The sequence below is a fragment of the Trachymyrmex septentrionalis genome, unplaced genomic scaffold, assembly GCF_001594115.1.
Source record: "Trachymyrmex septentrionalis isolate Tsep2-gDNA-1 unplaced genomic scaffold, Tsep1.0 scaffold67, whole genome shotgun sequence".
Classification (NCBI taxonomy): domain Eukaryota; kingdom Metazoa; phylum Arthropoda; class Insecta; order Hymenoptera; family Formicidae; genus Trachymyrmex; species Trachymyrmex septentrionalis.
This window is the reverse complement of record NW_017305852.1, coordinates 463,581-489,963: the sequence shown is the minus strand read 5'-3', so window position 1 is coordinate 489,963 and position 26,383 is coordinate 463,581. Positions and strand designations below refer to the sequence as shown.

The 26,383-nt window shown below is 31.8% G+C and overlaps 1 protein-coding gene across 10 annotated transcripts; it reads right to left on the bottom strand.

Annotated features, from left to right (window-relative positions):
* Positions 1-3,471: 3,471 nt before the first annotated feature.
* LOC108753253 (activating transcription factor 7-interacting protein 1-like) lies at positions 3,472-25,627 on the bottom strand. 10 transcript variants are annotated; one of them, XM_018494693.1, is made up of 17 exons: positions 25,507-25,627; positions 13,430-15,043; positions 10,892-11,199; positions 10,442-10,558; positions 10,108-10,227; positions 9,253-9,984; positions 8,441-8,766; positions 8,048-8,308; positions 7,634-7,948; positions 7,394-7,529; positions 5,178-5,365; positions 4,941-5,039; positions 4,796-4,853; positions 4,560-4,633; positions 4,386-4,485; positions 3,855-4,024; positions 3,472-3,752 (listed from the first exon to the last, which is right to left on the bottom strand). In XM_018494693.1, the coding sequence occupies exons 3-17, from the start codon at positions 11,148-11,150 to the stop codon at positions 3,657-3,659; spliced, it is 3,051 nt and encodes a 1,016-aa protein (XP_018350195.1). In that variant the 5' UTR covers positions 11,151-11,199; positions 13,430-15,043; positions 25,507-25,627; the 3' UTR covers positions 3,472-3,656. The 10 variants fall into 10 exon arrangements, with proteins under 10 accessions (XP_018350195.1, XP_018350190.1, XP_018350186.1 ...); XM_018494688.1 differs by having other exon boundaries at positions 9,253-10,227; positions 13,430-13,726; positions 13,921-15,043; XM_018494684.1 differs by having other exon boundaries at positions 9,253-10,227.
* Between the last annotated feature and the right edge of the window lie 756 nt (positions 25,628-26,383).

The window sequence follows — 26,383 nt, the reverse complement described above, 5'->3', positions numbered from 1 at the left end:
TATAATTGAATCTTTCCATTGTTCCGGCAATGCTTCTTTATTCCATATTAAGATAATTAATTTCTGAATTTCTTCTATCAATCTACTTCCCCCCCATTTAATCAGTTCCGCCGGAATCAAGTCATTACCCGGTGCTTTGTGATTTTTTAATTTTTTAATCGCGCTTTCTACTTCTGAAATTGTCGGTTCGTTAATCCTAGGTTCAGCCGTGTGATACTCAAAATTCTCTATTTCCCGGTCGTTTTCAGATTCGACATTCAATAACCGATCAAAATAATTTTTCCATGTGTTTAAAACTGCCGTTGTATCCGTAACTAAATTATCGTTCTCATCTTTCACCATTTCCGTCCTAGCTTGGAATCCCTTTCTAAAATTATTTATCCCCATGTACGTGCCTCGTACGTTACTGCTTTTACAATTTTCATCTATTTCTTCAATTTTACGTTTTAAGTATTGACGCTTGTTAATTTTAAACATATTATGAGCCTCTTGCCTAATCTTAAGAAACTGATCCTGAGTTTCCTTCGTATTTTGACCCAACCACGTGATGCGCGCTTCGTTTCATACTTTAACAATTTTTACGCATTCTTCATCAAACCACGGCTTGTTTTTGTTCCTTTTACAAAAACCAACCGTGGCCTCCGCCGATTTTACTATCGCGTCTCGTACGTTTTCCCAGTGTTTATTATACATAGTGTTACGGAATTTTATATGCGGCAGCCCTAAAACCTATTCTACAATAGTTGTAAGCGTAGTTGTAAGTGATTGTAGTTGTAAGAATTGATCAATTATGGTAAAATATTCTTTTCACATTCGACTTGATTGGTCAATTTTTACAACTACGCTTACGACTATTGTAGAATAGGCTCAAGCTAGTTTTCGTAACAGTAAAGTTTTCGACCAATTGCTCAATTGTTACGGTTATGGATGATCAAATCAAGCAACGTGATTGGTCAAAAACCTACGTTATGTTTATGATTACTGTTATGGAAAGTGGACTAGCTTTACGGACGACCAAAAACAACGCGATTGGTCGAAAACCTTAGCGATCGTTTAAATTTACCGTAACAGTATGCCGTATGCCGTAATCTGTAAAAATTGACTAATCACAATCGAGTATTCCCCTTCCATTCAGCTGTAAGAAAGGAATACTCGAAGGTGAATTTTTACAGATTACGGCATACGGTTACGGCCAATATAAACACTTTCTTACTGTTACTGAAAGTATGTGTAACCAGCTTTACCTAGAGAGCCTCACAGGGAGAGAGTGGCAAATTGCATCACATGACCCATCTCCTCTGATTGGACATGGGCATCAAAGCTCCATAGGCAAAAGAGAAGGAGAAAACTGGCTCATGTGACTTCCGTCTTGATCGGACATGGGCATTCACGTGATGCAATTTGCCATTCTCTCCCTATGAGGTCCTCTAATTGTTACATGAGAGAAATGAGTCAGAACTTTTCAAATCATAAATTATAAATCATCATATATTTATCTTTTTTATCTTTTATAAAATAATATGCATATTATTTTATAAAAGATAAAAAAAGATGAATATATTTAACATAAATATTATGCTTAGACTGGAGGTGATTTTGTTTTCACGTTCATACGCTGGCATCAGTTCATCCTTATTGTCTATCAAATATTAAACCAGGACAAACGATAAGCGCAAAACGAAACACACCAGAGTCTGTATTCTGTATAACTCATTATGCAGTCGTCATGTGTTCATAATGATAATTGCGCAGCTTTTTTATTACATAAAATATCTGTACAACTGTCGATATAATTGCACAACGATTGCATAACGAGTTATAAAATTCTGCTGCTGTAGGGCTATGTTGTTCTTAATACAAATTTCGTTATCATTATAATGTAATTCCGCTGTTTTCGGTGTTATCGCGATAACGAAACTGGTGTATCACAGAATATGCTGCTGAATGGAAAAAAAAAACGATTATATGACGAATACATGAATAAAAAATAACCTCAGAATTATTTAATTAAAGAAAAACTTTAATGTTTATACTCTGTGTGTGTGTGTGTGTGTGTGTGTGTGTGTGTGTGTGTGTGTGTGTACATATAAAAGGGGTAATTAATTTAATGATTTATCTTCTCATATATATATATATACGAGTAAATGAAATTTATTAATTTAAGTTGAATTAGTATATATCGTAATACACTTATGTTTATGTATAAATGACGATGTGCAGTATATATGTGTATGTGTACACACATGTTGATATTTACATACGAGCGATTGAAATAATGCGTTTATCGCTCATGAGGAGAGATTTTCTTACAACGTTAGTGTTATGAATACATTTGAATTTGTTGTACAAAAATTTGAGCAAATCCAAGGTAATCAGATCCAGAGTAATTATAACTACGTGCTGGAAAATGTTAGTTTGGAAACCAGACTGAGAAATATTCCACGCAAATTAAATAATAATTTAGTTAATACTTGTTCGTTTAGAAAAAAAGCATGGCATACATAAGGTTCCTATCTTGCATTATTAATAATAGTTAAACCCGAAGCAGTATGCTCTGCTTAACCGTTCGCAATTGAGTGTTGAATGAAAAACGACAATAACAAAATAATTTTGTGAATAAATTAGTGGAGAATGCTTCAATCATTATACCGTATTGCATATATATATATATAACTTTTTTTTATTACAAATGGATCTATCTTAACAGAAACATTGAAATTGGATACGAACGAATGATATTTTTAATATTAAAATATTAAAAATAAATAATACGTAAATAATAAATATACATATATACATATGCTCATATATTTGTAATTATACATACATATATATATATATATATATATATATATATATATATATATCACAATATAGTTAACTTTTTGCTGCAACAATTTTTCATCTAACATCATAAATAATAGATCATCCAATGATGAAGTAAGATTAGACCAAGCAATAATTAATGTACAAAACATTCCCCACTTTATGCTATAATTGTTATGTCTATCGGTCGTTATTTATCACCATCTTTTTTTTAGCGTTCAGTAACACTCAGCGCAAATAATCAAGCATTGTTGCCTAATTGAAGAATATCTTCAATTGAGTTCAAATAATAATGTATTTCCTCTAAAACCACAGTCTTCAAATAATATTAATATATTTTAATTGTATTAAAACTTTTGACTAGAATTCTCTATATTAAGCATTGTGACAGGTTGTCATGAGTGATAAAAACCAAAAAGAAGAAAACATTGAAATAATTTCATGAATTTATCATAAAAATGTTAATAAATTACAATTGTTGTAAAATCAATATTTTGCCCCAAAAGAATGTATGAAAATTCACCTGTTAAAAGAAATGAATAAAAAAGAAACAAGATATGCTATTTCAAAATTGAGAATTATATACAAATTATGCGTGTGCGATTGGAAGCATTTATAAGTATAATATCAACGGGAATAGTTGCTATATTTAGATTCAATAATCCGAAATATAAACATTAGCTAAATCAATTGTTAAATCAGATTCGTATTGTGATATTATGAGATATTATCTACAAACTATTTTTATCACAATTACGCGTTGAACACAAGTACAAAAATAAAGGAGAAACAGAAAGAACTGAGATCTTCTAAAATTTGATGTCACTACTCTATAAAGAGATATTGCCAGGCATACTATACTGTCCTTTTCTAGAATGTGTATCAACTGCTCTGACCGCAAAATAATAATTATTACCCTCGGAAAACTGTAACAAAAATATTGCTTTTATAGTGTTGCAAATGTCAATCAAAAAATTCGCAACAGATTCGTTATCTCACTGACGAGTTGTAACATTGCTTTAATTTACCTGAGTCAACGTACATGCCATGGGAAGTGGCAGTGCACGAACATCCCCAACTTTCTTCCATAATGATGTGTTGGGATTCACACCAGCGACTTCCTGATACGCGTATAATTGATAACTCGCGATATCCGCATATTTATCCGATAAGCTCATGTTCCAGGATAGCACTATCCCTATTGATGTAATAAGAATTAATATTATTAAGAATTTCACAGCTTAAAAGTTGAATTTAAATTCAGAGGTGCCAAAAAATTTGCAGATTACTGTCGCGTCGTGTGATCCATTGACTAATACCAATCTTCCTTCTCCCTTTTTAATAGAGTTTGTATAAAGGGAGTCCTCCGGAGGAGCAGTATTAGTACACTCTTCACCGTGATGAAATGAATGGCAAAATCTACGAAATGTTGTATTAACAATAAATTGTGATAGTAATTACTCGCAAACCTTTTGACATCTCTGAAGAAAATATTCGTGAAAGTCTCAGAAGTATTGAATTTGAATTATTTATACGAAACAGTAACATTTATAGTTTACCATTTGACACTTTTGAAATCTTCAACGATGGTGCAGGCGGTGGAAGTTTCCAGCCAGGCGTCGGTGCATAATTTGGAATGTCTGGCAGAGGTGCTGGATGCTGAAATAAAACAATCCTAAAATAATAATCATTGAACAAATATTGTAAGAGTAGAATTTACTTTTGATATTCACCTTACTTATTTGTACATTTGATAGAACTGGCGTGGTTAGTACGCGTACGGTACCATTCGTGATCGTTGATATTCCTGTCGACAAGACAATGAAGTAAATAACATAATGTAAAATACTGCAACAAAAAACATTACTATCAATTTCTTTCATTAAACATTTTCTATTCTACTAAAACATAGCTTTATAATGTTAAAACGGAATATTAGTATGTGTTTCTTTTAAAGTAATTTAATTACCTTTGTAAGTGACAGTTGAAAAAGGTGGTCTATTAGGTGTGTTCATCACTGGCCGTATCTAGAAGATATTTAAATTTTTTACTTACATATACATTACAATACTCATTTTTAGATAGAATATGATGAAAAAATCGTTGCTGCCAACCTGTACTTGCTGATTGGGGTTCGATGCTATCAACACCTGCCTTGGTGAGCCAGTGCTACTTTGCATTACGTATGCTAGCCTGGGCGGATTCACATTATTCTAAAAAATAAATATATAACTATATATGTATATACGTATACACGCGCGCGCGCATGCGCGCGTTTGTGTGTGTGTATTTTTTCAATAAACATCCTGATATAATAATAAGTAATAAAAATAAATATAAGAAATGCTTACAACAAGGGCAGTTGGTGCTGGTTGTTGACTAGTTGTTATCACCTTTATACTAGTCGGTTGTGTCGTAATTGCTACATTTGCCGGTATTGTTTGTAATACTCTTGGGAATGATTGCGCTGATTTCGGTGTTACATTCAATGGCTGCTCAATTATAGGAGTTGTAGTTACAGTCGTAACTTTTGCATTTGCTGTTGTAATACAAGATTCGACATGTTAGATAATATGGAAAACATAATAATTACAAATTTATTATGATAAAGATAAATCATGGGCTTAAAAAAATACGCACCATTTATACTGGGTGTTTCAGATCCGTACCACCCTTTTATCTTCGCAGGACAAGGTCCAATCGAAAAAGTGTTCAGATAAAAGTTGTAGGGTTTCTAAAGACCTATTTACTGGCGCTATGAATTTGACTTTGCGTGGCGTCGCCAAGGTCAGGCCAAGGTCACATCGATTTTTTTAAATGGAACACCTTATTTTTTATTGCATATGCTTATAGCACATCTCGAGAGCTTTCCAAAACACAATAATTAAATTTATTTTTGTTAAGTACTTTTTGAGTTATAAGGCTTGAAAGTTACAGTTTCTTCGGCATTAAACTTGCCCAAAGTGCCCAAATGATGACTAAAATCTCTTTAATGCTGTTCAGGATTACAACCTGGATAATATTTGTCAAGTTCAAAGCCATTGGAAGTTGTTCCGCTTATATTCATGTTTACGTAGAAATGAAAAATTGGACATTGAATTTGTCTACCTTTATTGTAATCAGGTAGAGTAACATCTTTATTAGCAATTCGTTTAACTAAGCGAGAAAAAAAAACATGGTGTGAATAAGGAGTACGATTCGTTCTCGCTATAATCTTTCAGTTATTTTAAATTGATCGATACAGTCATCTAAAATCAGCATCATATTCAAAGCTTCTGCGTTTGAATACGACATGGCTGATCAATAAGAATTTCGTTATACCTTACGTGACAGTACCTAAATGTGAAAGTGATAATGTTTACTACACGAGAAAAATTCTCTTTCTTATGTCGAATTTCTCATTAGATACCAATTCGCGGACGCGAATAAATTCTTATTGATCAGCCATGTCGTATTCAAACGCAGAAGCTTTGGATATAATGTTGATTTAGGTGAGTGTGCAGGTCAATTTAGAACTGAAAGATATGGCAAGAATACCCAAATTGCACTCCTCATTCACGTCATGTTTTTTTCTCTTAACTATGCGAATTGCTAATACAGGTGTTACTCTAGCTGATTACAATAAAGGTAGACAAATTCAACGCCCAATTTTTCATTTCTACGTAAAAATAAAAATAAGCAAAACAACTTCCTTGTACTTGATAAATGTTATCCAGGTCGTAATCTTCAACGACATTAAAGAGGTTTTAGTCATCGTTTGCACACTTTGGGTAATGCTACTGCCGGAGGTACTGTAACTTTCAAGTCTTATAACTCAAAAAGTACTTAATGAAAACGAACTTAATTAGTGTTTTGAACTTTATAGTGTTTTGGAAAACTCTCGAGATGTGCTATAAGAATATGCAATAAAAAATGGGGGTGTCCATTAAAAAAAATCGATGTGACCTTGATCTGACCTTGCCGACGCCAACCAAGGTCAAATTCATAACGCCAGTAAATAGATCTTTAGAAAGACCTAATTAACCCTACAACTTTTGTCTGAACACTTTTTTGATTGGACCTTATCTTGCGAAGATAAAAGGGTGGTACGGGTAGTTTGAAACACTCGGTATATATAGGGTGTCCCAAGATAATCGCCAAATATTTCATGGGCAGGTAGACTAGCCTGGACAGGCATAGGACTAAATCGAGTTGAAAAATTTTCTACCATTTTGCAATTTTTCTTGTAAAGTTAATAGTATTTGAATAAAAAATTATTGAAGATTTTCGGTAATTTTTAGTAATTAATATTTATTAATTGCAAAAATTGCAAAATAGTAGAGGACTTTTCGACTTAGTTTAGTCCGTTCTACCTGTCCATGAAATATTTGGCGATTATTTTGGGACATCCTCTGTGTGTGCGTGCGTGCGTGCGTGCGTGCGTGCGTGCGTGCGTGCGTGCGTGCGTGCGTGCGCGTGTATAAATATTTAGCATATATATAGAAAAATATAATCACCCGCAAAAAATATGCGCCAATATATCGATATAGTACCCATATTTTTTACGAGCGAATATATATGAACATACATTTATTCTTTTCTTCCTCATCCGTAAGATCGATAAGATCGTTATTTCTTGGTTTTGGAGCTATCGGACGATTTACTTGACTTATTTTACCATTTAAGACAATAGCCTGTGACTGCGACTGAATCTGCTGTTGCGACTGCATAAAGTTTGTATTAATTAAATTAATGTAAAATTATAATTTATAAGTTTTATGATTTGTATTAGCTATAAATGTTAATAGTTAAATTTCATATTACTTACAGTAGTTAAGATTGGCTTCATATTCGTAGGCTGGTTGGACAGCGTTAAAGTGTGTTGGGATTCCAAGGGTTTAGCAACAACTAAAGCTGCGGGTGTCACAGTTGAAATAAGAGGCGCTGTTTGGGCTGAACTCTGTGTCGTTACAGGAGTAGGCATGGTCACTACAGGCCGCGGCGATCTTACTTTGATTCCACTACGTCTTAGGCTTGATGAATTGTTATTTGTTTCAGCAGAAGATGGAGAACTACTGTTGTTTACGATGTTTACTGCAGATTTGAGATTTGCAGTCTGCCGTAAGTTCTGTATTCCATGTTCCTATTTAAGTAGAACATTTAATCGCGATTAACATTATTTCAAAAAAATACTGCGGAAATATAATATTAAAATATATCTCTGCGATAAAAAAATAAATACCGTTATGAAGTTGACTTGCAAGCCTACGGATCTGTTTATCTTTATAGGGGCGATAGATTTGTTGGGATTTGCACGGCGGTCTGACTTATTACGATCCAGAACTGTCTCGAAATCTTTTACTTGCTTCATTAATTGCTCCATTCTTGTACGCGTTATTTCCTGATATTTTTCTGATATGCGTGCTTGTTCTCTAAGTTGTCCAATTTCACTGCGCATCGCAATCGTTTCAACGATCTTTTGAATCAGAAGCTCTTCCAATTCCTTAAACATTAAAATAATATTAATCGTAAAAGTAATATTTAGTAAGTTTTAGTTTTCGTAATTAATTGAGACTTTTCGTAGATATAACAAATCATTAAAAAATATTCCATTCTAATATAAATATTTTTTTACCTCTTGTGTAAGTTTTGGTAATTTCTCTTTAATATCCCTCCGGAAAAATTTCTCAATAAAAGATAATTGTGTGACATCTTTCTTTTCCTCGGAATTGATATTCATTTTTGCTTTTTTAATACCATTAAATACCTCGCTTTCTGAACAATTACGTTTTATCGCTACTAAAGGTGGCACAGGAATTATATCCTGATTTAATTTATTATTTATTACTAATTGTTCTGTATTATCGTTAGAATCGCTATCGCTATTAAGATATTTTTTCTTGATTATCTCTTCTGCATTTCTAGCAGTCTTCCGTTTTTCTCGTCTACTCTCCTTTTCCTCTGTAATAATAAAATATAAAAATATCCTAGCATATGTATTAAAAAGTATATAACAAGAATGACAAATAACGTACAAGAGATTTTATATTTGACAACAAAGCACACAAAGAATATGTACAGAGAAATTATTTATTTTAGAATATATATATTCTATAATTGATACTAATAGAAAATTAAATTTTAAAATAATTATCTCTAATATCTTTTTTCTCAATATATTTATTATTTAGCATATTTTATATTAAAATAAATATGTGTAAATATATTAGAATATTTCATGCATAATATATTTTCTGAAAAATTTTTGAGTCCAACCAAAAATTTCATATAAATTCCATAAGTTCACTTAGAAATAAAGTACTGTATTTGACTATGCAAAATGATAAAATTTTCAGATTATTTTAGTTAATGTTTTATTTTTTCTTTGCTTTTAATTATAGAAATTGATGAAATGCCATTCTGTTTTTGATGTCAAATATTTCTTACCTTGTATTTCCTCGGCATGATCTTGTACTGTACCGACTGTTTTTTTAATTCGTTTTCTTCTTGGAATAACAGTGTCAACGTTTTTAGTTCCATTATGGTTATCAGAATCATTTACATCGTTAAGTGTTAATAAAAGGGTTTGTTCTAATGAATTATTTACAGTTTCGATTACAGATTTATCATTGGTATCACTGTCTTTGTTCCTTACTTCTGTGTTGTCTTTAATATTGGAAAAATTATTTTTATTTTGTATCAATAAAATATTCGTTACTTTTTCTGTAATTTTTGATACGTTTGATGTATTTTTGCTTTCTGTTATGTCCACAGACTCTAAATTATTGTTTTTACTTTTATGTGCAATAATGTCTTTATAAGATGATGAATTATTATTATCATTAGAATTGCCAGATTTTACTAAATCCACATAATCTGAAGTAACATTAGATTCGGCATATGAGCATTTCGAAGATTGACTATCATTTTTAATATGTTTTTCTATTATTTTATCTTTTAAATTATCATCATTACTGTTAGAAATAGTTGTAATTGTAGACAATTTTTCATCATTATAAATCTTAATATTAATCGAATTTACAGAAGATTTATTACTGTCTACATTGTCTGATTTATTTAGCTCACAGATATTTGTCGTAATTGTTTCTTTATTATCGCTGGCTGTCTTTTTTAGATTTTCTTCATTGTGAATTGTTAGTCCTGCGTTTCGAAGATTACCTGTTTGTGTACAATTATTTATTATAGATAAATTATCATTTTTTGATGTTATATGTTGTTCAGATGCTGAACACTCATTCTTTATATCCGTAATTTTTAAGTCTTTGCTAGATGAGAACGTACATTTTTCACTAGATTCATTAACAGTCGCTCTTGTATTTTCCAAATTACGTATACTATCTTGTATTTGTTTGTTTTCGGGTGTGTATTCATCTAATGCTGATTTTTCTGGAATCTTAACTGCTGCAATAGATGACATAATTGATTTCCTTCTTTGCTTTTAATCCTTTAAGATGAGGAACAATACACGAAATGACTATACAAATTTAATTTAGAAACTTGCACTATTTTTTTTGTGAAAGCTCTCTCTCTCTCTCCCCCTCCCCCTCCCTCCCCTCTCTCTAATTATTTATTATGTCATAATTATAATTAATATAGCTTTTCATAAAGATATTACCTGTGTTATATATTTCCTGCGTTGATTTTTCAATATTAGGTTTAGAAACTTTTTCCACAGTCTGCTGTAGATCAGAAGACAATGTCCCTTCCACGATTGTATCTAAAATTGGTTGTTCTGAAATCACAATATTAATATAGATGCAAACAAATACAATCATTTCAGTAAATAAAAACAATTCTGTTTTGTTTAATCACAGTTTAAAAAGTATAACTACTTTTTTCTCCCCCCCCTCTCCTCCCCCTCTATCTGTGGCATTTGTATTTCATATTTCTAGATTTAATACTTTAGAAATATTTTGGGCTTTGTAAATTATTTTAAATATAATTCCATTAAATTTCATTAAACACAAAAAAATATATCAAGGTATCATACAGAAATTATTTAATAACATTTAGTAATATGTACAATCCAATTCTCACAAATAACAAATAGTTACATAGAACATACCAATTGTTCTACTCTGCGATTTTAATTTCATGATATTTGTGTCATTTACTGTAATATCTTGCTCAGCATCCTCCTCGTCAGATAATCTCAAGCGTAAACTATCATCAGATAGTGTATCTTCATCGTCTCCTTCTTCCTCACAAAATAATAATTCTTCTTCCTTTTCCTTTGACAGTTCATCAATATCAATTCTATTGACACTTGAGACTGTAGAACTAGACTCTGAATTGTCTACTATTCCAGCTCGTGCCTTCTCCATTATAAAATGTTACTGTTCATTTATCCTTGATTATCAAATACTTTTCAATCTATAATTAGATAGAAAACTACATGAGAAATGTATACACAATGTATTAATACAATTTTATTTTATATGCTTAATATATATTTGTACTTATAGCTTATATCATTTTGTGTGTGTGTGTGTGTGTGTGTGTGTGTGTGTGTGTGTGTGTGTGTGTGTGTGTGTGTGTGTGTGTGTGTGTGTGCGCGTGTGTGCGCGCGCGCGCGCGCGTATACACATACATATATACATAATATATGTATTGTCAGAGATCATGTTAACTCGATTACTATTAAATCAAAGGTAATTTAGAAAATCAACGAAAAAAATTGATACTCCCACTAAATATATTTATAAATCTTTATTATCATAAAATTTTTACAATCGTACGTAAAACAGCGCATTTATATTTGTTTAAATTTGATTCTTGCTGCTAACAATTGCTAACATACTTTATGATGTATAATTTTGACTAGAATATAATTTTCTTTTTAATATATATTACATCATAAATTATATTTTTTCAGTTTGATCATTTAATAAAAATATTCAATTGTTAAAGTCGCTTTAGAAAATATTTCAATATCATATTCAATATCCCTAAAATAAAAATTATGAGACAGACACGTTTCATTTCACATATCCCGATTGACAGCGCCATTGTCGCGTATATGTATTCGACAGTGATGCCGCGTCATCAACTGTGTTCGCGAAAGTATAGTCAACGAAAAAAGTAGCCAATCGTAGAGTCGGCATCATTATGGTTGAGACACTGTTTGCGTCTCTTGAGTAACCTTTCTATATAAAATCCGTTTCTATACCGAAATCGGATATAATAAATTAATACGATAAAAATAGATGAGAAAGAGAAAAGAAACATAACAGATAATTCTGAGTATTGATCAGCTTTTTCTTTAAAGTAGAAATGTGAAAAGTGAAAATTTTTATGTATTTAGTAAGCAAAATGTTAACAGAATATCGGTGGATTGGTAGCAAATTTGATAAAAAATGTTAGCAGACTGACATCAACTACAACTGTATTCTGCTTCCGTTCTGTTAATAGAATGTTCCGATTATCAGAAACCCATTAGTGGCAGAAAACGAGCAGTATCCACGCGCGCAAAGCAATCTCGTGACAGACTGACAGCAGGTATCGAGCAGGAAATTAATCATGTGTAACTTTTTCTCCAGGGCGGAAACGTGAAGTGAAATGTTTTTGTATGTATGTGTATACATAAAGTGATCAAGGAACGATAGTGATGTAAGTCACTTTTTTAAACTTATCAACTTGAAGTGACGTTTACTGAAACAAGTGCTGAAAGAACCTTTTGTTTCTCGAAATCATAAAAGTGACTTACATCACTTTCACCTCTTCATATGTATGTACATATATACATAAAAATTTTCATTTTTCGCATTTCCATTCTGAGGAAAATGTTACGTGATTGATACTCAGTTTTGAATAACAACACTGAGCTCCATTTGGGGACACAAGTCGACATAAGCGTTATTACATCTTTATTATTCTCTGAATATCGAGAAAGATAGAATGATGTTTGTGTCGATTTATGTCACTAAATGGAAAGCATCCATTGTTGCGACATCTTTAAGGACAAAACAAGTGAGAGTACAGAGATGAGTATTCCATTGTCAGTAAACTTTGCACCCACAAAATAAGTTTTTTATTCCAAACTAAAAGAAAGACCTTTCACTTAATAATGTTTAAGGTTACATTTATAAAACGTCCTCTCTGTGGAAGATTTTATTCTATATAGTATATGTTACGTGTATTATATATTTCGAGTAAAATTTTCTTCGGAGAGGATGTTTCGGAATATACACTAAAAAAAAATTAAAAAACATAAAACTAAAGGTTTGTTCGCGTCGCATGCTCCAACATGTTCCTATACTTCCAACCATAGTTTCTATTCATCTAAACGCGATCATTAAAGTAGGAGCTATGACAGGAACATGTTGAACATGTTAAAACATGCGATGCGAACAAACCTTGCATATCAAAATGGCTTATGTTCGAAATATTCTCTCCCCCCCCCCCTCTTTCTTTCCTCTCCCTATTTTCCATACATATAGTACGTTTAATCTCTTTTATGCTTTTACAAGGACATACGTTTCTTTTTTTGAGACGCAATTCATATATGTTTAATGTTTCGATATAACTGTCGTTTATTTTTGATTTAGCAATCGATGCATAGAGGTTATCCGTTGAACGAAAGCATTAACATTATGACGCTTACTGTACCATATACGCGCAAGCGCGTTTTATTCTGGATCGATGCCCATCGTGCACGAGGTCACACTATTTTGCTGACCATAACGACTGGTGCATAAATTCGACGTGTTTCGATAAAATAAAAAATTTGCACGTCGAATGCGTGCACAAATTGTCGCGGAAATTGTGTTGATGTCGCGGACATCGAACGGTACACAATCAGGCCCCTGCCTAGAGGGCCAAGGGCCCTGACCTTATCGAGATGAAAGATGGCGGACCGTAGACAAGTATCTCCCACTGAAAGTTTTACAGCGTGTTCCTTCTACAAACATAAAAGGTGTACTTGAAGAAGGAATGGCTTTTATTCCTGATGATCTCGCGTTTATAGTTCAGCGGTTCTTTTTCTTTTTTTTTTATTTTTTAATTCAGGTAAAAGCCATCACGACGAGTCATGCTGTCGTGCAATCTGAGACGGAAACGCACTTATCCGTATGAAATCACTTAGGTGTGTATCACCTTAAAAATATCATGCCCCTTGAACAAAGCAGATTTGTTTTGCATCGAAGAGTATGAGATCGAGAACGCACAGAGGAGCTGTGATTGCAAAGAGTACGCTTTATTAGTGATGTTCGTTCAGCACAAACGAGACGCCACGAAGCGTACAGTGACACTTGGAGAACAGAACAGGTTTGTTCGAACACACGAACGTGGAATGTTGCGGATGAGCGTATGTCGTTATCGCCGCTCCCCGCATCGCTTCCTTCGTATTATCAAACACGAGTTAAAGAAACCGCGCGAACTAGCCTCAACGTCATCGACAGATCTGCGCATCGAGCGTGAGTACACTGCACTTAGGCCCCGAGTTTCCATCCCGGAGATTGCCGAGTGTGCACGAAGCGTCAAAAAATGCGAGCAGAAACTGCGCTTGTGACGTTTCCCGATTTGCTGCGCAATAAGGAAATCTTTATTTTAACTAGCACATATATATATCGGCATTTATTTTTCAAAAAATTTCGCCGCTTCATTTACGTTCACTTATAGCACTGCGAAGGCGTACAATAATTCGTAATTCTAAATTAGGTCTCTTATTTGCCATCGGCATCAAATTCAAAAACATGGTTTGGTTCTGACAGTTGCATTCACCATTTCATTTCATTCGAATTTTTCCTTTTTATAAAAATGTATTGTAAAATAAATTATTTATATTCAAATTGAACATGTGCATACAAATAAGATCTTATTGATTTAATCGCTCTGCCACGAGTAGCATACATTTAGCATAATTACTGTTATACAATTCCATAATCCTAATTATTTAGGTATATTAGGCCCAATTTATAATCACCTTCTTGACGATGTCCAATGTTCATATGAAATCATAACCATTTGCACATAGAATCTTCGTCTCGGATTCGTTTTATTGAACGGTTGATGAATAGAACCCTTCCCTTTCGCTCGGCGCACCAATGACAGAGTTCATGGTGGGGGAAATAGCATGTAGCTCTTCACCGTATTGTAGGACGATCGATTTTCGTCGGCTCACTTCGATCTTAGGTCCAATATCTGGCCGTAATATAGATTTTGTAGTTTTAATCTTGAGAAATTAATTCACTCTCATTGCTTAAACGGAGATTCTGACCTAGAAAATGATTTTCAAGGTAAAGAATTCCGTAATTAGATCGTGATAAAATGAGTTAGTTGATATAGCTTATAATCTAGTAAACAAAAGATGGATATCAGGCTCAATAATAAATAATTCTTAAGCCATTGTGTACTAAATAGATATAAATTGCACTTTTTAATATACAACTAGCAAGCTTTAATATGTTCTGAAAATCCTTGAAAATATATCACTTTCAATCCCATAATTTTCGCGCGTAATATTGAATAGAAATATCAAAATGATCATTTTCTATATCAATGTCCTCTTTCAAATTAATTGAAAAGTTATGGGATTGAATGAGACACACATTTTAAAGAATTTCTAAAACATACCAAAGTACTAATTTTACGTATTTTTACAAGAGCTGTTTTATACCTTTGATCATAGTTTAAAAAGTATCCATTATTTAGTACATTTATACGTATTATATAAGTTCTAAATTTTTATTTAATAATGTTGATATAATTTCTACTTGATCTTTTAGAGGCCGGGGTGAATTTCGGACGACTTCTACAGTTTCTGATTTGGAATTTTGAAATATATACCATAGTAATAAACTATGAAAAAGTTGAAATCTAGAGCCGATGATAAATCAGCTTCCCGTCCGGAACGAAAAGAAAAAAAATTTTTTTGTTTTAAAACTTTATTATTGAAATACTTTGTTAGAGTTATTTTCATATTTTTATAATGGTGTATATGATATAAAAATATATATATTATATCATTATATTATTATATAAAGATTTTCAGGATAGATATAGAAGAAAAATATAAATTATATACATATTATATTATTATTATTATTATATAACAAAAATAATATATTTTAGTATAAAATTCAAAAATTCTTTGTGATAAATTTTAAAACACGATACAGCGCAAAGAGATTATCATACTCGCAACAGATAAATGAGGTTCTTTTGCGAATAGAGTGTTTTGAACACACTACACATTGGGCGCCTTCAAATTGACAAAGTGGCTAGTCTGCTCGTCGAGCAAATGAGCATAATTGATTATTACTTATAGATCCAACCAATCATATTCAATCGTTCGGTAAGCATACCTAGCCGCTTTGCCGTCTTGAACTCGCCCATTGTCTTTGGTCTTTTGAGTTATTTGCTAACTTAGAAGGAAAGAGATGACTGGTTAGCCGATGTGCTAGGCAAGAGATATTTGTATCATTCTATCCTTGTTTTACGTGTAATAAACAAATAAACGATGAAGATAAAATGACACAAATAGTGCTAATAGCGTCTTCCCGAACGCATCTTAGATCGTCATGTTAAAATAAATGACGCGAATTTGTCTGTGAAATAGAAGATTTCTTCTTCTTTGAAGAATTCTGAACTAGTACAATAAGTTAGAATGAAATAAACTATACTTGTCTCACTCTAACTTATTGCACTAGTATATACCAGTTTAGAACTTGAGATGGAAAAAGAACAGACTTAGAATTTCTTTCTTATCCTTCGCTCCATTCCTCGTTCACTTTTGAACGCCATATATCTTAACTAACATCTTCTCAAACGATAAAATAAAATAAACAACACTGATCATATTAAATTCACTTGAATCATTAAAAACCAAAATCGGTTTCCTCTATCCTCTACAGACTAAGTAAGCCGCATTTACACATTCAGAGTTATCTTATTTCTATCAAGCTGAAATAATGAAAGAATGTAAATAAGTTAACAAGCAAAGTGAATTTTACTTATTACGTTTACATGGTGCATATACTACATAAATATAACTTTGTCATAAAATAGCGTTTACATGACATCTAACGTCAATAGTTACAACATCGATTAATACGTACATTTACACTTCTATACGTTTACGGCTTCTAAACAATTTAGTATAAACTGATTTTGGGTGTTTTCCAACAATGTACACAGATGACACTGTGTAATACGTCTTACATAGTGTTCCACAACTGTGACACAATGTTATACTGCTCAATACTGTAAAAAGCTAAATGTAAAACGAGCGTGTAAAACATGTCAATATTACCAACTTTTCAAAAAGTTATTTGATAGCAGTACTTATTTTACAATAAAATCGTCGAAAATCGCTAATTCTAAAAAATTATAATTTAAGTCGAAATAAAAATCATAAATCTATTATTGCTACGCTAAATATAATCATAAGAATAAGAATGAAAAACTATAATGCATTCTGGTGTTATGAAACTAAACTGCGTTCCCACAAGTATCTTACACAGTGGAACACAGTGTAATGTTCTGTGTCCTAGCTGGAAAACAGCCATTATAATTCCTATTTAATTGAGTCGCGTTTACACGTTCAGGCTTATCTTATTTTTTTTTTCCAGCTAAAATAATAAAAGAAATCAACAAATCAACAAAGCAAACTGAATTTTTAGGTTATATTTACGCGACTTGATTTACATTGAAGTTATAATACAATTGCAGGGTGTTCACACATCCTTTTAATGTCGATGTACTAAGCCACTTCACTAAACGACTTTACGTTACTATATCAATGTAATAACTTCGTAAAAATGTTTACATAGCATTTAACGTCAGTAGTTATAACATCGAATGTTATAACTTCGGCGTAAATTGGGCCGTATAAACATGGTCATTGAGCCTAACATGTAATATCTTTTATTCAGCAGATTATAATCCAGATAGCCAAGTCTGCCAAGATCACATATTGCAAATTGTATGCTGCATACTATGGTGGCAGAACTCTGACAGTAACCGAGTATGATTTGCTGTTCGAGTTAGTAGAAATGTAGAAGAGGAAACGAGCAATTTTCATGCAAAGATAATTATAAAAAATGCGGCAAAAATCAAGTTATATCGAACTAGTTCTTTGTCTACCGCTATACGACGTATCCATATTTATCTCGTGTTCAAATTTCTGTTAAAAATATAAAAACTGCAAAACGCGGTTAATGAGAATAAAAATGAGTATTTTTATTATTAGTATATAGTATTTTTATTATTAGTTTAATTTCAAACACAATTCCTATAGAAAATTCGGAGCCAAAACGTAAAGCCATCGACGCAAAAAAATTAATCAATATGGGTAAGGGAGCATTTATATTGGTTATAACCGTATGCCGTATACTGTGATCTGTAAGAATTGACCAATCACATTCGAGTATTCCCCTCTCATTTGACTGTAAGGGACTCGACTGTGATAATTCAATTCTTACAGATTACGGCATACGGTTACGTATAAATACGGCCAGTATAAATGCTCTCTAAAATGTGAGGGACTGTAAAGTATTGATACATGTCTGAGCAACATTTATCCATTTTTCCAATATCTCTCTATTTGATATTTCATCCCAATCTTTTCTTTTATCAAATCTTTTGCCCAAGTCTGATTTTTCTTTTCGTTGCTCAGCAAGCACTTTACTGACCTTAATACTTCTTTATCATGTTATGTTTTTCTCACTTTCATTTCTTTTCCATGACCATTTTCTTTAATACTCCGACTTCCTTTACACTTAAATCTCCGAAAATTTTATTCTTTCCCCTTCTGCTTACCACACTCCTGCTCTCATTAAATATGCTCCTGAATTCTCCCTCATCTTTCTCCTTCTCTATCCCTCTTAAATCCCCATTTTTGTTTCCTCTCTCCATCTCTTCTATTTGTTCCTTATATATATTTTTTCTAAAGTCTCGAACCTCTCCTTATTTCTTCTTCATTTCTTTCTGTTTATACTTACACCAGCTCTCTCTCTCTCTCTCTCTCTCTCTCTCTCTCTCTCTCTTTTTTTTCCCTCCCCCCCTCCCTCCCTCCCTCACACACACACACACACACACACACACACTTTATCACCTTTTCCATTTTAATTTTTCCTCCCACAGTCTTTCCTTAACTTTAAGACTCGGTTGTTCCACCTTTTGGTAAATTTTATCTGTTGAGTAAGTAGCAAGATTACCCAATTACATGCGTGGATTGCCAGATTTACCTAACAGATAAAATTTATCAAAAGGTAGAACAACTGGCCCATCGTTATCTTTTTCTCCTTGCACATGGCCCTAAATTCCTCTTTAATTTGTTCGTAAATTTTCTTTCCTCTTCTTTACTTCCGTCATATCTCTCTCTCTCTCTCTCTCTCTCTCTCTCTCTCTCTCTCTCTCTTACTAGCGCCTAATTAAATAATACCTCTTTTCTATTGTCCTTCTCCTCGGAAACTAATTTCTTTTCCCTATCTATCTTTCCCTCTTGTCTGTTCTTCTCGCGTTTTCTGGCATCATCCTAACCTCTCTTTTTTTCTTACCTCTTATCTTCAGATATCTCATTTTTCGCTTTATGCTCAGCTTCTCCTTCACTTACTCTAGATAAGCCCTCACTATTCTCTATAAAAATCGCTTCATACTTACTAATTCGCTATTTTTTAATGATCACACAATCTAAAAATCACAGCTATTGCAGTTCGCATCCACATATGCACATTACCTAACCTGAACGACACTTATGTTTATCAACCTTCCATTGGTAAGGTTGGGGTAAAAATGACTCCATAATTCGTTTATTTTATATTGCATATATACTGTTTATGTTACGGTTATGTGGTCTCGCTTAACCTTTTTTCAACTCATTTACTAATGCCCGTTTCCACTAATATAGATTAACTTTTAATCTCAGTTCAACTGACTCTTCATCTCTCTCATTTTCTTATTCTTAAAACTAAAAATCTTCACCTTTTCTGAAATCTTACTAAAATCGCACATTGAATTTGTTTGCGTCGATGTTTTCGCATTTTGAGTTTAAATTAGACAGGCCTGAGTTACATTACAGTGTGAATCGAATAAAACATTCTACTTTGCACTTATTTAAAAAAAAATCACTCTTTAGCAAGAAACAATTCTCCTGATTACAAATATCACAATTTTATGTTACGATTTTCTTAATACTTTAGCTATAATTTGGTAAAGTAGAAATTCGTTTTTTTTTCCATATAATGATTATTGTTGATATTTTTAATACAATACAAAAAAAATTGTTTAATGCAAATTGGTTGGAGATCAAAAAACAGCTATTGATCCTCCTCCATTATCTAGACTATTGTCTAGATGAAGAAATGACTATATACAGTCTTATTTTTATCTAGATTATTGGAATGTATATTATCCCCAGCTTTATCTTAGATAAAAGAAACGTCTTTTTTAAATTATCTTAATATGTAACAGAAGTCGCTGTGATTGGCAGTGAGCAATTGCAACAGTGTGCAAATGAACTATATTCTCAATAATAACTCTCATAGCAAAGGGTCACATTCACGTCACAATAGAATCACAATAGTTAGGAAGAAAATATAATGTCACCGTGTCAACAAAATAACATGTTACAAAGATATTCGTACATCACCATTACATTGCTGTAACATCACATTTGTGATAAAGCGGACATTTGCACATCACCATGATGTAACTATGATTGTTGTGATATAACTGTGACGTTTTTTGCTATGAGAAAAGTTAGACAGATGTAATAAGTTACATTAGAGCAATAAATTGGAGTGAAACAGATATAGTTTGTTTCATTCTAACTTATTGTCCACTATAGTCCAGAAGTAGTTCAAAATTCTTTGAAAAAGGACAGGCAGGATTCTCTAAACGTCTTATCGATGATTGTCGCTATCGTTAACTAGCGACAGCCAATGGCAGGACAATCCTGGAAGAAATCGCGGCTCTCATTGGCTGTCGCTACTTAATGATAGCGACAATTGTCGATAAAACATTAGAATCACGCAACAGACCTATAAATGGCGCTATTGACTGTATTAGAGGTCTGTTCTTTTTCGAAAAATTCTGAACTAATTCTGATCTAATTTATTGTAGCGGTGTACACTAGTTCAGATCTTGAGGTAAAAAAAGAACAGATTTAATGACAAATAAAATTATGTTAAGTTCGAATGACTATAAATATGGTATGCGTGTACATATATTATATATATAATTCACATTGAATTATTTAAATATTAAAGATCCAGCTTTGATCGTTATGGACTTTAAATTCTTACTTGTTGTATATTTACATATATGGTCTTAATAAATAATTTATTAAAATTATATTAAAATGTAACAAAATGGCGGCATTGTAAACATCAAAGTTATTATTAAAAAATTTTACTCAATAAAAAAGTATTTTAAAAATATTAATAAACTTTAAAGATATTGAATTGATTCTAGTAAGGACAATAGTAATATTTATATAAATTAAATATGAATTTATATGCTATAGTCATATAAATTAAAACTTTGTTGTTGGTTTGTTCAAAATGGATAGAAATCTCCTCCAATCATTACTTTAAAACAAGATGTGTATAGCGATTTGTGGCTTCGAGAATATTGAGCTCAGATACTTTCAAAAATTTATACATATTTAAATATAAATAAATATGTATTCAAAATCTTACATTTTATTTTTAACATTTTACTTTTAAAAAATCATAAAGTTTAATCTCTTAAAAAGCGTTTTTCTAAACCACAATCCTTCCTTAACGTACATATTATATATCATCCAAGTATGCTTATATCAAAACTTCTCATTCTTCAATCAAACAAATCTAACGTCAAATTATACAATATTCATAGGATTTTTTATTAATCGGATATAATCCAGAATAATCTTGACGATATTTGAAACAAATTGACCTATCCCTCTTTTCATTTTCTAAGATATTATAGAAGTTTATTTTCTAATACGCAAAAAAGGGAAATTTTTAGCATAAAAGAGCGATTATTTTAGTAGAAGAGCACAGCTATTTCGATCATCTTATTTAAAAAATTCTTTCATGCATCTTATAAATTCCTACTTTAATGAATTCGACTCCTCTTCCTTTTATTTTATCTTTTATACGATTGTTTCTCCTTAAATATCCTAGTACGAATACTACCAGACTTAAATTATATTCTTTTCTCAATAACGACACCAATAATACTTATTACGCAATTATAGTTTAAAAAAAAGTATAATCTGGAAAATTTACAATTTACCAAACACATTCGCGATAAAAAATAACTCCCCCTTTTTTTTAGCGGATTTTAAATTATTGAATTATTGAAGTTAGGCAAACTAGGTATGCCTTCCAACAAGCAACACAAATGACACGGTATAACACAATGGATCATTACATCCTTGTTGTTTGCCAATGTTAAACAAAGATGACATAATCACTGTGTCGCTTGTTGGACAACACACTAAGGGTACCGAATGTTCTCTGTCTACTTGTAGCATCTATTAATTATGCGGTCACTAAGACGATGACACAGACAGACTCAACATAACCTCGGCTCCCATCATTGGTTAAATTCCTTGTAATTTTAATATTATTAAAAAAAACCCAGATAATCCAAAAATCTCTCTTTTTGTATAATTACGTATGAATGATAATTCGCTATAGTGTCCATCGACAAATTTGTGAACATAGTGTAAAAAATTTAATATTAGATTTTTAAATACAATAAGAATATTGTCGAATGTTTCATTAATAATAACAATAACAACTTGCTTTATTATTGCATCAAAAAACCACATACGAAAATTTTGTAATTCATTCAAACAATTCCATTAAAGTAGTAAGGTAATATAAATCTATACACATTATATATATTACAATATAAATAATATCAATTCTTTTCGCTCGTATAACTTACAACAAACTAATAAATAGTCCAGGTCAATACATTAACGAGTTAGGTGTACTAAATAATATTTATTAATCACAAATTATGATTTTCCGACGATAAATTTCAACGGTACGTTTCGATTATACTTAGTCCTCATCAGCCACAGAAATACATAAATATCCAAATATCTAATCATATTAACATATTATGAGGCTCATCTTACGTTCGAGTTACAATAGATAATAATATAACAGATTTCTAAGAATCATCTCACCTTCAACACCTGTTACAATGGACGGTATACATAAGTGAAATGATTCTTAAGCCGGTTCTACATTAGTTGCAAGCCGATTCCAAATTTGTTGCGACAGCCAATCTGAAACTTGCATTTTAAAATCAACGCTTCATATTGGCTGTCGCAACAAACTTGCGATCGGCTTGCAACTAATATAGAACCGGCTTTAGAAATCTATTGTATTATATTATCTATTGTAACTCGAACGTGAGATGATTCTTATAATATGTTAATATGATTAGATATTTGGATATTTATATATTTCTGTGGCTGATAAGGACTAAGTATAGTACCGTTGAAACATATCGTCGGAAAATTATAATTTGTAATTAATAAATATTATTTAGTACACCTAACTATAGCTCGTTAATGTATTGACTTGGGTTTTACTATTTATTACATTATATATGGTTTATGAAAAAAAAAATTTATGTTTGAAAAATCTAAATGATACAATATATAGAAAATTAATAAATATAATAAAAAATTTTTTTAATCTTAAAATATTGAAATTTTTAAATGTCAAAAATATAATTTACATTTTTAAGATTTAATTTTATGCGCAATATTTTCTAGAAACATTAACTGAACAAGTAGCGCCATCTCTTGTAATCTTTACAACAAACACTAGACTACTGTGCGGAGATGCCAGATCTGCACAATTCCCGCACCAGATGGGTGGAGGGACACATACACGAATTAAAAGCCATTACACGTAAAAAATTTTAATCGTAATCGTAAAGTTGTAAGCATATTTACTAATCACACTGAAGGATTTAAAATGTGAGACTGCAATTTTGATTGTGATTAGTCGATTTGCTTACGGTCAGTTACGATTATAATTTTTGTACGTGTGATGGTTTTAAGAAAGAGCCACGTATATGTGTCATATATACGTGGTTCATGTACGTGTCCCCTCCACTCATTTGGTGTTGGGGCAACGGTTCAGATTTGGCATCTGCGCATCTGCTACTATGTCGCCTATATCGCAACAATGTTAAAAAATGTGAAATTATCTTTAACTGTATCATATTTTAGTTGTAAAATCTTTTTACAAAGATAAAATCCTACACTAATTGATTATAACCAAATACATTATTCTCTGATCTAACATGAGATGGCTAGATAATAGACACCAAAATATTTATTATTACTAATATTTATTATTACTAATATTTATTATTACTGTAAAAAAAATTGTAAAACGTCAAATTTAATCTGACAGTTTCAAAATATACGAAGCCTTCATATTTGAATATATTTAACATATATATATAAGACTGATAACACGAAATATTGTGCATTCATAACCTTCATATTTTTATATAAATTATTATTATACGAATTATACAATTATAATAACAGATTTTGTGTGTGTGTGTGTGTGTGTGTGTGTGTGTGTGTGTGTGTGTGTGTGTGTGTGTGCGTGCGTGCGTGCGTGCGCGCGCGCGCGCGCGTGTGGCTATACATATATATATCGGAAAATTTATATACATATATATATATCGGAAAATTTCTACAAAAATTAGGTTAGACTAAATAAAAAAATAACATTAATTTTAAAATATTACGCGTGTTTGAATTGATCAGTATAATATTTCGGTTATATATTACTGATGCACGACAAATACAATTTGTAGAAAAAGGTCATTGAAGGTCATATACCGGGCGTGTCCAATTTAAGCTTCGGAGCCAAAACGCAAAGCCATCGACGCAAAAAAATCAATATGGATAAGATTTCGGAGACTGTAAAGTGTTGATACGAGTCTGAGTGACGCTTATCAATACTTTACAGTAGTTTATGAAATTTTACATTGAATTTTTTTGTCGATGGCTTTGCGTTTTGGCTACGGAACTCAAATTGGACAGGCGTATACACAATATTATTTGTATCTATATAATATTTAAGATTTCAAAAAATTATTACGACATATTTATCAAATTTCATGAATTTTATGTACCTGTGTATTATTGATTTATACATTACAATATGATATATGTAACAAATGAATCATACTTCTCGCACAATAAAAAATTCTATTAACCTCAAATTAATGAAATAGTCGAGTACATATTTTAAAAGAAACAATAACAAAATGGCGTATACGAGGTTATTTAAAATGGTTCCCTTGCTAATGGTTCAAAACGTCTCTATAACAACAGCAAATGCTCCAGATTTGGGCCTTAAGGCCCATTTGTCAATTTTGACAATGCATGAATTTTTGCATCATGGGCAATATGCTTCGGCCAATACATGGTTAATTTTAAAAAATTATATAAAATTAAAAGTAAAAAAATTGTAATTGTTTCGTTTTAAGCCTTGAAATATCTCTCAAACTATCTCTCAAACGTTATACAATATAATGGAATTAAGATGAATAAAATTGTTTAAAATATGAGTGAAGAAAATTTTAATAAAACGTTTTATTCGCACATAACGTTTCGAATCCTATAACGATTGCTCGTCGTAAATCCAGAGAATTTATGCCTACGTCCGAACATTATCAAGATAATATAATTGATGAACTTACGTTATATTATTGTATAGGAAGATCTCGGACAGTGGAGTATTAATTTTTCGACACGTGAAAACAGGTTATATTTACGGTAAATATGCCAGAAACGGACTGCACTTCTGATGCTAGACCATCGAATAACTGCAACATCGCAAGCTAAACAAGCGACTCTGGCAACGTTGCCAGTTCTCCCACTACCTTACCTAACGTACATTAATATGGGAAATACAACAAAATTGCGATGAATTAAGGGCAATAGATGCATCCGAATGAAAAGAATTTATTAAAACATTAAATATCAAAGTACAAGGGCATCATAACGTGAATAAACGCATATCCAAAAAGTTATCGACCTATATGTCGTTATATGTTAGCACACAATCGCATCTGCGCATGCGCTGCCTAAATTCTCCGATCAACAATTTTAGCCTAACTGCAGGGACTGCCCATTCCTTCCTTTCCTTTTATTGAAGAGCCTGTACGCTTACGCAAATATTCCTTTTCTGCTTTCTTTTACTATAATTGCACATGCAAGAGATATGATCGAGTAACCGTTATCGCGAATCCGGTAAGTAAGACAGATATATCACATACGTCATACGATGACGTTGTTATTACTACTAAGTGTATCGTATGATTGTACACATAATATTTACAAATGACGGTATATGATAATTAGTATCGATATAAAGACACTCAGGATCATATTACTACTACTATATTATTTTGAAACAATAATACAACAGTATTATGTTTCAATCCTTTTGTATGTACGGGAATCACCTTTGAGGCTGTTTCTCGAAACCATCTTGTTTTTCTATTTGTGTAATATGGTCATCCTTTTGTGTTATAATTTTTATCATTGTATCTACGATATAAATATTCCTATATA